General features: G+C 46.7%; 1 protein-coding gene across 1 annotated transcript; it reads left to right on the top strand.

Moving 5' to 3' along the window:
* Positions 1–9,317: 9,317 nt before the first annotated feature.
* LOC142070665 (uncharacterized) lies at positions 9,318–11,105 on the top strand. The gene is made up of 2 exons (XM_075124563.1): positions 9,318–10,158; positions 10,547–11,105. Exons 1-2 carry the CDS (start codon positions 9,579–9,581, stop codon positions 11,086–11,088), a joined length of 1,122 nt encoding a protein of 373 aa, XP_074980664.1. The 5' UTR covers positions 9,318–9,578; the 3' UTR covers positions 11,089–11,105.
* Positions 11,106–14,626: the final 3,521 nt, after the last annotated feature.

Genomic DNA, 14,626 nt, shown 5'->3' with positions numbered 1-14,626 from the left:
TCTGGGGTTATAGTGGGTCACAAATTGGACAAGTGAACAATGTGATGCAGCTGTGAAAAAGGCTAATGTCATTCTGGGGTGTGTTAACAGGAGTGCTGTATGTAAGACATGGGAGGTAATTGGCACATTCTATTAGGCACTAGAGTAGTCTCAGCTGGAGTACTGTGTCCAATTCTAGGCTCCACACTTTAGGAAAGATGCGGACAAACTGGAGAGTCCAGAGGAAAGCAACTAAAATGATAAAAGGGTTAGAAAACCTGACCTATGACAAAAGATTAAAAAACTGGGCATTGTTAGTGTTGAGTAAAGAAGCCTGAGGGGGGGACATGATAAGTCTTCAAATGTGTTAAAGGCTGTTTTATAAAGAGGATGTTGATCAATTGTTCTCCGCGGCCACTGAAGGTCGGAGAAGAAGTAATAGACTTAATCTGCAGGGGACATTTAGGTTTGTTATTACAAATTTTTTTCTAACTACAAGGTTAAGGTCTGGAATAGGCTTCCAAGGGCGGTTGTGGAATCCCATCACTGGAAGTTTGTAAGAACAGCTTGGACAAACACTTGTCAGGGATGCTCTAGGTTTACTTGGTCCTGCCACAGCAAAAGGGCTGGACTTGATCTCTCAAGGGCCCTTCCAGCCTGACATTTCTGATTTTTGGAACAGCAACTGCTAAAGTCAAGTCAGATTTGCAGCAGAGTCAAAAAGGCAGGATTTGGAAGTCAGAATGATGTGACTTTAAGGTCCAATATCTTGCTAATCACAAGGTCTAGAAAGATGAGATTCCTTTGTTCGAGAAAAGTCATCCTTGCTCTTTCCTTTCTGTGTGTGGAGCCTCACATTGCTGTTGATGATAGCCTCAAGCAGTCTTTGTGCTCCCTGAGCATAAGAACAGGGATTACATCTGCCTACAGAGCAGGGCTGTGTAGAGGCGGAAAGGCAGGCTGTTTCCTTACACCCTCACATGAGGATAAATGCAGTCTGGCCCTTTTGTTTTCCTTCCAATTTTTCAATGTTTTCCTCACATTCCTGCTCATTCCCTCACATCACCATTCACAGAACCAAGTGACCTTTCCATTATGAGTTTTCGCTTAGGAAAGATATCTCCATCTTTTTAAAAGGGCTTCCTTTTCATGCAGAAAATCTGGGAGTTTGATTTCACACTTTCTAGAGTGAAAAATCCCCCTGATCCTTGAGAACAAACTGTCTGTCAGCAAGGGCTAGCTGTGCTTGTTATTCAACTGGACCTTGGAACAAGAAAAAATACTGTTTACGTTACTGGCTTAAATCCAGACAACTTGTGAGGAAAAGTTGGTAACATCACCAACCACTAACATACATAAATTGTGTCCTTCAGAAAAGCTCCAAGGTTCTTTTATAATGTAGTACAAGACAGATGTGGAGCAATGCTCATGTTGCTGTTTAATGTTAAAGTCATTCTGAAAGGTGACTGTAAAAGTGGTGTCATGGGGTTCCATGTTTGTCTCAGTGACTCCAGATTAAACAATTATAAAACACACTGAAGTACTTTCAGTTTGGTCTCTGAGTATTTCTGGATTCTAAAATGATCAAACTGGTAATACAGTAGGAAACTTCCCAGCTACTAAAACCTGCTAGGCCAGATGAAATAATAGGGGAAAAAATACACAAGTTAAAAGGCAACTTGACCACAGTCTTATCACCTACAACTTTGGGGAGAAGACATCTGATACTAGAGGACTCTTTAATCTAGCAGACAAAGGCATAACAAGATCCAGTGGTTGAAAGGCGGAATCTGTAAGGTTCACACTGGAAATAAGTACATTTTTAATTGTAAGTGTAACTAATGAAAACTTACCAAGGGATGTGGTGGATTTTCCATCACTTAGAGTCTTTAAATCAGAAGTGGATGACTTTCAAAAAGAGATCTAGTAATTGAACTAGAGCATGATGGGCTAAGTTCAGCAATATACTGTGTGAAATCTCTGGCCTGCAGTGTACAGGAGGACAGACTTAGAGCTGTGTCTATACTAGGAGCACTTTTGGTATTAGAATACTGGTATACTACCAGCAAAGCACTCCTAGTGTAGATGCAACTATAACGGCAAAGCTGTACTTTATATCGGGAGAGTAAAACCACCCTCCGTGAGCAAAACAAGCTATATGGGTAAAAGCACAGCTTTGTTGGTATAATCTGAATCTCCACTAGAGACTTCTGGTGGCATAGCTATGTCAGTCAGGAATCTCACCTCTTCACATCCCTGATTGACATAGCTAAGCTGGCAGAAGTCTGTAGTGTAGACACAGCCTAGATGATCACAATGGTTAGGTCTAAATATAAAGCCTATGGTAAAAGTAAACTGAATTTTAATCCATGATGCAAGCCTCCAGTTCCCTTTTCTTTAGAATCTGATGAACAAAGGACTGACTAGATGCCCTATGCCACATACAGAATCTAAAATTTTGCTCCTAACTCCATCAGAAAACGTTGGCATCTCTGCACAGAGGAAGGATAATCTGGATAAATGCCAGTGTGAACAAACATCAGTGTCTGAGTTCTGCTTACTCCTGAGGGAATTCTGCACCACTGTGCAATGCAGAATTTTGCAGAAATTAACTTTGTGAGTGCAGAATTTCCTTTCCCGCACAGAAATGGGCTGTAGTGCTGCTGGCTGCCACTAGGGGCTGCTTGACTCAGCAGAGCCCAGCTTGCACATAGAAGACACGGCTAGGGGTAGGGGGAGGGAGCTAGAGGGTTCCTGGCAGCTGCAGTTCCTTGCATGCCCTGAGGAAAGAAGACAGCAGTGCACAGGAAACTCCATGCAAACCTGGGACTAAGCATCAGGCTGTTTCTCCCTCTGGATCCCTGGGCTCTGGGGGAGAGGGGGCGGGTGTCTGTGCTCTGGGGGGAGAGGGTGCAGGTATCTAGGCTACGGGTCCCCGTGGCTGGGCTCTCGGGGGAAGGGGGTGTGGGTATCTGGGCTGGGGGGCCCTGCAACTCCTCTGGGGGGAGGGGGTTGGGTGTATTGGCTGGGGGGGCACCATGGCTGGGGAGGGGATGTCTGTGTCTGGCCCCCCGGATGACCTTGGTGGGGGTGGGAAGAGGGCAGAGAAACATAAACTGGGTTGTCATAGCGGTTTCTTTAACTCTCTACTCCTGGGGGAATTTTTGTATGTGTCTGTAGTATTGCAGACATACTTGCTGACTGGTATTTTGAAATATATTACCAAAATAATTGAAACTGGCATGATTATGTAGTGTTATTTTGACAAAATTTGCAGAATTTTGCAGAATTGTAAAATATTGTGCCCAGAATTTTTAATTTTTTGGTGCAGAATTCCCCCAGGAGTAGTGCTTGCAGCAGAGAGAACTCAGTTGTTTACTGCAAAGATTTCACAAACTGTAAGGCCCATCTTGAGGAGGCTGGGGACCAAGAGGCATTTTCCCCAAAGTATCACTTGGCAGAAATTAATGTAAATTGGGAGCCTCTGATATAGTCCCCATTATTTCTTAGGCTAACACTTCTCAAAGACACAATTCCCCACTCCTCCACTTTCAGACATTTCACTCGCTGCCTCTTGCCACCATGAGGAAGAAGGTTCCACTTTACAGTCAATGGCAATGGCAAGATTTTGCAGAAAGACCTACATTTTTATGGACTAAGGTTTACAAAGATATTTAAGCATCTAAAGATGCAGATAGGCACCTATAGGTATTTCCAAAAGCACCTAAGCAGCTTAGGCACCTAACTCCTATTGAAAATCATGGGAGCTAGGCACTTAACTCATTTAAGCATATTTGTAAATCCCCCCAGATGTTTATCATCAGCTTTAGGTGCCTAAATACTTTTGTAAATCTCATCCTAAAGCCCTGATTCAGCAAAGCACTTAATTAGATACTTAACTTCTTTGTCCCATTGACTTCAAGTTAAGCACATGCTTAAATGTTTTGCTGCATCAAGGCCTACAGGCCAACTACGGGTCTCATCAAAGCTAATGAGAGTTTTGCCATTGACTTTAATGGGACTATGCTTTGATCCTAAATCCGATACAAAAGCAAAATGGTTTATTTTAAAAACAAAGTGACATCAGTGTAGTTAACTCTCGCTGGATGTACAGACACAAAGCACGTAAATGCAAAGAAATGAATTGTTAAGGACATCATAAATCTTGCTCTGCCCACACAACAAATAGTCCTTTTATGTATAAAGAAATGCATATGTGTTCAAAGACAACAACCCTAGCTCTGACCATGGATTGTTGAGGGTTTTATGTATTGTTTTTGCTGTCTTGATTTCAGTAGCTAAATATTTTCTTTTAAGTGATACTGTTAAAAGAGAACTGATGGCAGAACTTTTTGAAAAATACTTATACTTGCTGTTCTTTGAGGAAGGCGCTGTATATTCATTTTAATAGGAAAATTGTACAACATTATAGATTTTTCAGAAAACTTGCCCTTGGGGTGGTTCTACTCCTGGCCAGCCCCCAGAGTGGAGGAAACAAAGGAAGCAAGGTATAGGACTGATGCCAAAATGGAGGAGGTAAAATGAGTCTGAGTTAATGATCTTATGAGAGTGCTGACTTTTGAGCATCACAATTTTAAAATGCAACATTACCATATAATCAGGTTTGGGGGTTGGTTCTCCATTACCCTGCCCCTCTATCATTTTTCTCCAGTTCAAAGTTCATAATGGGTGTGAAACACTATCAGATATGAATGGCAGCATTTTACCCCAATGTGTTGCTCACTGTGTGCAATCCTCAGGTCTGGCCAAGTTTTGTTTGGTGCAAATCCCAGGGAGGAGGGACAGAGGTGGCTGAAGCAACCACCACTCCCCCCCCCAATCCTGGGATCAGCTGAGCTGCTCTAATTTGTGCTGGGCGCCAATGACTCCAAGGGGCTATTCCAGCAGCAGGGAATTGCCAGAGTGTAGTAGTGCGTTGGCTGTGCTCAACTACCCTGGCTGCCCCCTGAAGTGATGTTCTCTATCCTTGGTGCCATGCTGGGGTGATAGCAGAGAGCTGTTGTGCTGGCTCTACACTACCCAGGGATTCTGCCATAGCAAAGGAATCCTCCAATGTCAGGCTAAACCCATTGTGAGGCCACTCCGTCTGATGGGCCAGTTCAACCCAGTTGCCTGGGAGCCAGGACCTGGCTCTCTTTTCACAGGTGAAAGTGACTTTGTGTAGTGAGAAGAATCAGTTCCATAATTCTGAGGATCTTACGGACCACATCCACTTCATTCAGATAGCACTGTCTTCCTGCTGATGGTACTGCCTGACCTCTAGTGGGAAGTTACTGAATGATTTTGCTAACATAAAATAAATACAGTATGCCCCATAAGCAATTATTAGGTGTGACCTGGAAATAAGTTTTTAAAAAGAGGCTAATGTGTATTAGGTTTGAAAAATGGAAATGAATATATTTTTTGAAAGATCTGAAACAGAAGACAAAATAAAATGCAAGAAACCACTGTTAAATTCTGATGGATTATTTTTGTTTATTTCAGATAAATAAACAGATGTTACAAAAGTGTAAACAAAGTCTGTGTTTCAAACATCTACAATGTTGTTTTCAGGGTACTGTGAGGTGTGTAATGTATTTTTTCATCAGATTTGGTTGCAAATATTGCATGATATTCTGATGGGACATGCCCGCGTCCCTCTGGTGGAAAGACTAATGAGCATTCCTGCACTCAGTCAGCACCAATTAAGAGCACTTTCAGAACATTCTCCACCTGGAGAAGGAGAATGTAAAGCCACAGAGGAGAAAGGGACAAGAGAATTTTTCTAGGAACAGTTGAAGGAAAAGGTTAGCAGCTGCCTCAGGCTGAGCTCCCCTTGTTACTGAAGCTCACTAGCAGCTCCCCTGTTCCTAGAAAAGTTCTCTTGTCCCCATCTCCTCTCCGGTATTTATCCCTCTGATATATTTATAGAGAGCAATCATATCTCCCCTCAATCTTCTTTTAGTTAGACTAAACAAGCCAAGCTCCTTGAGTCTCCTTTCATAAGACAAGTTTTCCATTCCTCAGATCATCCTAGTAGCCCTTCTCTGTACCTGCTCCAGTTTGAATTCATCCTTCTACTTTCCTTGGTATGAGCAAAGACTCTGGAAGGCCGTTTCCAGCCAGTGACCTATGGTGTTTCCTGAGAAGAACCACCAGGGGCTAGAGACAATGGGACTGTACACTGGGCTCTAAAAAGACCCAGGACTGAGCAGAACTCCCACTGGGAACAGTACAATTGTCCAGGAGTGAGGCTCCTGTAGGGAACCTGGGGCAAGACACTCAAAGACACTATGGTTCGAGCCCAAGCTGTAGTTTGGATGACTACAGATATTAGCATGTAAGAAGTGGAACACATGAGTTATGAGGAGAGGCTGAGGGAACTGGGATTGTTTAGCCTGCAGAAAAGAAGAATGAGGAGGGATTTGATAGCTGCTTTCAACTACCTGAAAGGGGGTTCCAAAGAGGATGGCTCTAGACTGTTCTCAATGGTAGCAGATGACAGGACGAGGAGTAATGGTCTCAAGCTGCAGTGGGGGAGGTTTAGATTGGATATTAGGAAAAACTTTTTCACTAAGAGGGTGGTGAAACACTGGAATGCGTTACCTAGGGAGGTGGTAGAATCTCCTTCCTTAGAGGTTTTTAAGGTCAGGCTTGACAAAGCCCTGGCTGGGATGATTTAACTGGGAATTGGTCCTGCTTCGAGCAGGGGGTTGGACTAGATGACCTTCTGGGGTCCCTTCCAACCCTTATATTCTATGATTCTATGATTCTGAGTGCAAGATGCATTTTAGATGTACTTGACATTTTAGTGGGTTAAACAATCTTTGCTTACTATGTTTTCTCCCTAGAATTACCCTAGTTCAATGACTAACAATTAGTTTCCCTTACATGGCTGCCGTCACTGTTGTGTCTGGACTAAATCTGGCCAAAATGTTCCCATCAGAATGTTGTGGTTTATTTTTAAATGGATAATAGCTTTTGGATTAAACAGATAATTTTGAAAAATCTGCTTTGGTCTAAAATGTCTGGGTTTTTGATGAAAATTTGGAAACATTTTAATGAAATTTGATTCAAGTGAAATGTGAGTTTACATCAATTTTTCATGGAGAAAAAATAATTTCTCAACCAGATCTAATCTAGACACATCAAGTATTAAAAAAGATATAACTGTCTGTCCCAGCCCATAGTGTGCGTTTGTGTGAGTTTGAAGCACTTATTGACAGTAGTGGTCCTGGAACAATTTGTATAGTTGGGGTGCTGAGAGCCATTGAACCAAAGTGTAAACCCTGTATATAATGGAAACCACTTCAAGCGAGAGGGGTGCAGCAGCACCCCTAGTTTCAGCACCTGTGCTCCCATGGAGCCTGAAACATGCCAACCAAATGATCATCAGATTCATCAGGATTCCATTGTGGTATACTACAGTAGTAGTGCTGTAATGTCAGACTATTTTTAAAGCACTCTCATGTCATCCTCGTTGTTGTTATTTAGAAACAGACTTAGTTAAATTGTGTAGGCAAGTGTTTCAGCTTGAGTGTTTTATATTGATTTAGTTTAAGCCGGTTCCTTACATATTTATGCTAAGGCTATATAAGGCATCCTTAAACCAAAACAAGAGTGCCACACAAAGGGGTTGCAACAATTTAACGATAGCTGTTTCTAAACGGCTGTCATTAAATTAGTTCCACTTTCTTGTGCAGAAAGGGCATGCAATTCGTTGCTGGAGGAGTGGAGCAAGGCAGGATCTATCAGGCCTTTGATCTGTCCAGAAACAAACATTCTGAACATCAAGCAGAGAGCTGGGCAAATAGGGAAGTCTCATGATCTCTTAACATTTTCATTTAATGTCTCCTGGCCAGGAAAGTGTGGGCCCCTTACTGAATGAGGGAGGCAACCTTGTGACAGAGGATGTGGAAAAAGCTAATGTACTCAATGCTTTTTTTGCCTCTGTCTTCACTAACAAGGTCAGCTCCCAGACTGCTGCGCTGAGCATCACAAAATGGGGAAGAGATGGCCAGCCCTCTGTGGAGATAGAGGTGGTTAGAGACTATTTAGAAAAGCTGGACGTGCACAAGTCCATGGGGCCGGACGAGTTGCATCCGAGAGTGCTGAAGGAATTGGCGGCTGTGATTGCAGAGCCATTGGCCATTATCTTTGAAAACTCGTGGTGAACGGGGGAAGTCCCGGATGACTGGAAAAAGGCTAATGTAGTGCCAATCTTTAAAAAAGGGAAGAAGGAGGATCCTGGGAACTACAGGCCAGTCAGCCTCACCTCAGTCCCTGGAAAAATCATGGAGCAGGTCCTCAAAGAATCAATCCTGAAGCACTTGCATGAGAGGAAAGTGATCAGGAACAGCCAGCATGGATTCACCAAGGGAAGGTCATGCCTTACTAATCTAATCGCCTTTTATGATGAGATTACTGGTTCTGTGGATGAAGGGAAAGCAGTGGATGTATTGTTTCTTGACTTTAGCAAAGCTTTTGACACGGTCTCCCACAGTATTCTTGTCAGCAAGTTAAGGAAGTATGGGCTGGATGAATGCACTATAAGGTGGGTAGAAAGCTGGCTAGATTGTCGGGCTCAACGGGTAGTGATCAATGGCTCCATGTCTAGTTGGCAGCCGGTGTCAAGTGGAGTGCCCCAGGGGTCGGTCCTGGGGCCGGTTTTGTTCAATATCTTCATAAATGATCTGGAGGATGGTGTAGATTGCACTCTCAGCAAATTTGCGGATGATACTAAACTGGGAGGAGTGGTAGATACGCTGGAGGGGAGGGATAGGATACAGAAGGACCTAGACAAATTGGAGGATTGGGCCAAAAGAAATCTGATGAGGTTCAATAAGGATAAGTGCAGGGTCCTGCACTTAGGACGGAAGAATCCAATGCACCGCTACAGACTAGGGGCCGAATGGCTAGGCAGCAGTTCTGCGGAAAAGGACCTAGGGGTGACAGTGGACGAGAAGCTGGATATGAGTCAGCAGTGTGCCCTTGTTGCCAAGAAGGCCAATGGCATTTTGGGATGTATAAGTAGGGGCATAGCCAGCAGATCGAGGGACGTGATCGTTCCCCTCTATTCGACATTGGTGAGGCCTCATCTGGAGTACTGTGTCCAGTTTTGGGCCCCACACTATAAGAAGGATGTGGATAAATTGGAGAGAGTCCAGCGAAGGGCAACAAAAATGATTAGGGGTCTGGAACACATGACTTATGAGGAGAGGCTGAGGGAGCTGGGATTGCTTAGCCCTGGTCTACACTAGGACTTTAGATCGAATTTAGCAGCGTTAAATCGATTTAAACCTGCACCCGTCCACACAATGAAGCCCTTTATTTCGACTTAAAGGGCTCTTAAAATCGATTTCCTTACTCCACCCCTGACAAGTGGATTAGCGCTTAAATCGACCTTGCCGGCTCGAATTTGGGGTACTGTGGACACAATTCGATGGTATTGGCCTCCGGGAGCTATCCCAGAGTGCTCCATTCTGACCGCTCTGGACAGCGCTCTCAACTCAGATGCACTGGCCAGGTAGACAGGAAAAGAACCGCGAACTTTTGAATCTCATTTCCTGTTTGGCCAGCGTGGCAAGCTGCAGGTGACCATGCAGAGCTCATCAGCAGAGGTGACCATGATGGAGTCCCAGAATCGCAAAAGAGCTCCAGCATGGACTGAACGGGAGGTACGGGATCTGATCGCTGTTTGGGGAGAGGAATCCGTGCTATCAGAACTCCGTTCCAGTTTTCGAAATGCCAAAACCTTTCTGAAAATCTCCCAGGGCATGAAGGACAGAGGCCATAACAGGGACCCGAAGCAGTGCCGCGTGAAACTGAAGGAGCTGAGGCAAGCCTACCAGAAAACCAGAGAGGCGAACGGCCGCTCTGGGTCAGAGCCCCAAACATGCCGCTTCTATGATGAGCTGCATGCCATTTTAGGGGGTTCAGCCACCACTACCCCAGCCGTGTTGTTTGACTCCTTCAATGGAGATGGAGGCAATACAGAAGTAGGTTTTGGGGACGAAGAAGATGATGAGGAGGAGGTTGTAGATAGCTCACAGCAAGCAAGCGGAGAAACCGGTTTTCCCGACAGCCAGGAACTGTTTCTCACCCTAGACCTGGAGCCAGTACCCCCCGAACCCACCCAAGGCTGCCTCCTGGACTCAGCAGGCGGAGAAGGGACCTCTGGTGAGTGTACCTTTTAAAATGCTATACATGGTTTAAAAGCAAGCATGTGAAAGGATTACTTTGCCCTGGCATTTGCGGTTCTGCCTTTGCAAAAGGTTTCTGGGGAGGGCAGCCTTATTTCGTCCTTCATGGTAGGACACTTTACCACTCCAGGCCAGCAACACGTACTGGGGAATCACTGTAGAACAAAGCATTGCAGTGTATGTTTGCTGGCATTCAACCAAAATCCGTTCACGCGGTGGGAGGAGGCAAAATGCGACCTTGTAACGAAAGCACATGTGCTATGTATGTAATGTTAACTTTCAAGGTTTACCCTGAAAGAGTGTAGCCACTGTTTTATAAAATGTGTCTTTTTAAATACCGCTGTCCCTTTTTTTTTCTCCACCAGCTGCATGTGTTTCAATGATCACAGGATCTTCTCCTTCCCAGAGGCTAGTGAAGCTTAGAAAGAAAAAAAAACGCACTCGCGATGAAATGTTCTCCGAGCTCATGCTGTCCTCCCACACTGACAGAGCACAGACGAATGCGTGGAGGCAAATAATGTCAGAGTGCAGGAAAGCACAAAATGACCGGGAGGAGAGGTGGAGGGCTGAAGAGAGTAAGTGGCGGGCTGAAGAGAGTAAGTGGCGGGCTGAAGACAGGGCTGAAGCTCAAAGGTGGCGGCAGCGTGATGAGAGGAGGCAGGATTCAATGCTGAGGCTGCTGCAGGACCAAACCAGTATGCTCCAGTGTATGGTTGAGCTGCAGCAAAGGCAGCTGGAGCACAGACTGCCACTGCAGCCCCTCTGTAACCAACCGCCCTCCTCCCCAAGTTCCATAGCCTCCACACCCAGACGCCCAAGAACACGGTGGGGAGGCCTCCGGCCAACCAGCCACTCCCCCACAGAGGATTGCCCAAAAAAAAGAAGGCTGTCATTCAATAAATTTTAAAGTTGTAAACTTTTAAAGTGCTGTGCTTAAAGTGCTGTGTGGCATTTTCCTTCCCTCCTCCACCACCCCTCCTGGGATACCTTGGTAGTCATCCCCCTGTTTGTGTGATGAATGAATAACGAATGCATGACTGTGAAGCAGCAATGACTTTATTGGCTCTGCAAGCAATGATTAAAGGGAGGAGGGGAGGGTGGTTAGCTTACAGGGAAGTAGAGTGAACCAAGGGGCGGGGGGGTTCATCAAGGAGAAACAAACAGAACTTTTACACCGTAGCCTGGCCAGTCATGAAACTGTTTTTCAAAGCTTCTCTGATGCGTACCGCGCCCTCCTGTGCTCTTCTAACCGCCCTGGTGTCTGGCTGCGCGTAACCAGCAGCCAGGCGATTTGCCTCAACCTCCCACCCCGCCATAAACGTCTCCCCCTTACTCTCACAGATATTGTGGAGCACACAGCAAGCAGTAATAACAGTGGGAATATTGGTTTCGCTGAGGTCTAAGCGAGTCAATAAACTGCGCCAGCGCGCCTTTAAACGTCCAAATGCACATTCTACCACCATTCTGCACTTGCTCAGCCTGTAGTTGAACAGCTCCTGACCACTGTCCAGGCTGCCTGTGTACGGCTTCATGAGCCATGGCATTAAGGGGTAGGCTGGGTCCCCAAGGATACATATAGGCATTTCAACATCCCCAACAGTTATTTTCTGGTCTGGGAATAAAGTCCCTTCCTGCAGCTTTTGAAACAGACCAGAGTTCCTGAAGATGCGAGCATCATGCACCTTTCCCGGCCATCCCACGTTGATGTTGGTGAAACGTCCCTTGTGATCCACCAGAGCTTGCAGCACTATTGAAAAGTACCCCTTGCGGTTTATGTACTCGGCGGCTTGGTGCTCCGGTGCCAAGATAGGGATATGGGTTCCATCTATAGCCCCACCACAGTTAGGGAATCCCATTGCAGCAAAGCCATCCACTATGACCTGCACATTTCCCAGGGTCACTACCCTTGATATCAGCAGATCTTTGATTGCGTGGGCTACTTGCATCACAGCAGCCCCCACAGTAGATTTGCCCACTCCAAATTGATTCCCAACTGACCGGTAGCTGTCTGGCGTTGCAAGCTTCCACAGGGCTATCGCCACTCGCTTCTCAACTGTGAGGGCTGCTCTCATCTTGGTATTCATGCGCTTCAGGACAGGGGAAAGCAAGTCACAAAGTTCCATGAAAGTGCCCTTACGCATGCGAAAGTTTCGTAGCCACTGGGAATCGTCCCAGACCTGCAACACTATGCGGTCCCACCAGTCTGTGCTTGTTTCCCGAGCCCAGAATCGGCGTTCCACAGCATGAACCTGCCCCATTAGCACCATGATGCATGCATTGGCAGGGCCCATGCTTTCAGAGAAATCTGTGTCCATGTCCTGATCACTCACGGGACCGCGCTGACGTCGCCTCCTCGCCCGGTATCGCGTTGCCAGGTTCTGGTGCTGCATATACTGCTGAATAATGCGTGTGGTGGTTAATGTGCTCCTAATTGCCAAAGTGAGCTGAGCGGGCTCCATGCTTGCCGTGGTATGGCGTCCGCACAGAAAAAAGGCGCGGAACGATTGTCTGCCGTTGCTCTGACGGAGGGAGGGGCGACTGACGACACGGCTTACAGGGTTGGCTTCAGGGAGCTAAAATCAACAAAGGGGGTGCCTGTACATCAAGGAGTATTTCAGGCAGGACTGCACGGAGGGTTCCAATAAGAAATGGTGCACCTAAGTTATCGTTGTTATTGGAACAAGGAGGTTAGCCTGGCCTCTGATTGATACATGGCTAGATTTACCTCGCTGCACCTTCTCTGTGAGTGACTGCAGTGTGACCTAGAGGAATGAGTCCCCTAGACAGGGGAGGAGGCAAATGAGTACAAAACAAATCTGGTCTATTTCTTGTTTTGACCCACTCCATCTATCTTTTACATCTTTGGCTGGCAGCAGACGGTGCAGAAGGACTGCATGCCATCCACATCTCATGGCTGCTTGGCAGAAGATGGTACAGTACGCCTGCTAGCCATCCCCATCTCTTGCCTGCCTGGCAGAAGATGGTGCAATACGACTGCTAGCAATCCTCATCTCTTGCCTGCCTGGCAGAAGATGGTACAGTACGACTGCTAGCAGTCCGTATCGCCTGCCTGCTCACCATAAGATGGTTCAATAGGACTGACTGCAGGACTAAAGAGAATGACCTGGTCAAGTCACTCCAAATTTAGTCCCTGCGCCCATGTCTGCCCAGGCGCTCCCAGCCGACGCGGCCAGGAGCACCTCGGACACGATGAGGACGACTACCAGTCGTATTGCACCGTCTGCTGCCAGAAGGCAAGGGGTTGCTGCTACTGTGCAGCAAAGCCGTACCGCGTCTGCCAGCACCCAGGAGACATAGGGTGACGGTTACCTGAGCGGGCTCCATGCTTGCTGTGGTATGGCGTCTGCACAGGTAACTCAGGAAAAAAGGCGCGAAATGATTGTCTGCCCTTGCTTTCACGGAGGGAGGGAGGGAACGGGGGCCTGACGACACGTACCCAGAACCACCCGCGACAATGTTTTAGCCCCATCAGAGCGCTCCATTGTGACTGCTCTGGACAGCACTCTCAGATGCCCGATTGTTTGCCATTGCTCTGACGCTGGGAGGGGCGCTTACAGGGTTGGCTTCAGGGAGCTAAAATCAACAAAGGGGGTGGCTTTACATCAAGGAGTATTTCAGGCAGGACTTCACAGAGGGTTCCAATAAGAAATGGTGCACCTAAGTTATTGTCCTTATTGGAGCAAGAAGGTTAGCCTGGCCTCTGATTGATACATGGCTAGATTTACCTCGCTGCACCTTGACTGCAGTGTGATCTAGAAGAATGAGTCCCCTAGACAGGGGAGGGGGGGGAAGCAAATGAGTACAAAACAAATCTGGTCTATTTCTTGTTTTGACCCACTCCATCTATCTTTTACATCTTTGGCTGGCAGCAGACGGACTGCATGCCATCCACATCTCATGACTGCTCGGCAGAAGATGGTACAGCACGACTGCTAGCAGTCCGTATCGCCTGCCCGCTCACCATAAGACGGTTCAATAGGACTGACTGCAGGACTAAAGAGAATGACCTGGTCAAGTCACTCCAAATTTAGTCCCTGTGCCCATGTCTGCCCAGGCGCTCCTGATCGACCTCACAGAGGCGACCAGGAGCACCTCAGACATGACGATGACGGCTACCAGTCGTACTGTACCGTCTGCTGCCACAAGGCAAGGGGTTGCTGCTACTGTGTAGCAATGCCGTACCGCGTCTGCCAGCACCCAGGAGACATAGGGTGACGGTTACCTGAGCGGGCTCCATGCTTGCCATGGTATGGCGTCTGCACAGGTAACTCAGGAAAAAAGGCGCGAAATGATTGTCTGCCCTTGCTTTCACGGGGGGAGGGAGGGAACGGGAGGCTGACGATATGTACCCAGAACCACCCGCGACAATGTTTTAGCCCCATCAGGCATTGGGATCTCAACCCAGAATTCCAATGGGCAGCGGA

The sequence above is a fragment of the Caretta caretta genome, chromosome 1 (assembly GCF_965140235.1).
Source record: "Caretta caretta isolate rCarCar2 chromosome 1, rCarCar1.hap1, whole genome shotgun sequence".
NCBI lineage: Eukaryota > Metazoa > Chordata > Testudines > Cheloniidae > Caretta > Caretta caretta.
Note: the sequence above shows the minus strand (reverse complement) of the source record. Positions and strands in the feature narration are given on the sequence as shown.

Bases quoted from the DNA above. Each gene is read 5' to 3' on its own strand.
- LOC142070665 (XM_075124563.1), top strand. From the start codon at position 9,579: ATGCAGAGCTCATCAGCAGAGGTGACCATGATGGAGTCCCAGAATCGC. The intron at 10,159-10,546 runs GTGAGTGTACCT...TTTCTCCACCAG, and splicing joins AGGCGGAGAAGGGACCTCTG to CTGCATGTGTTTCAATGATC.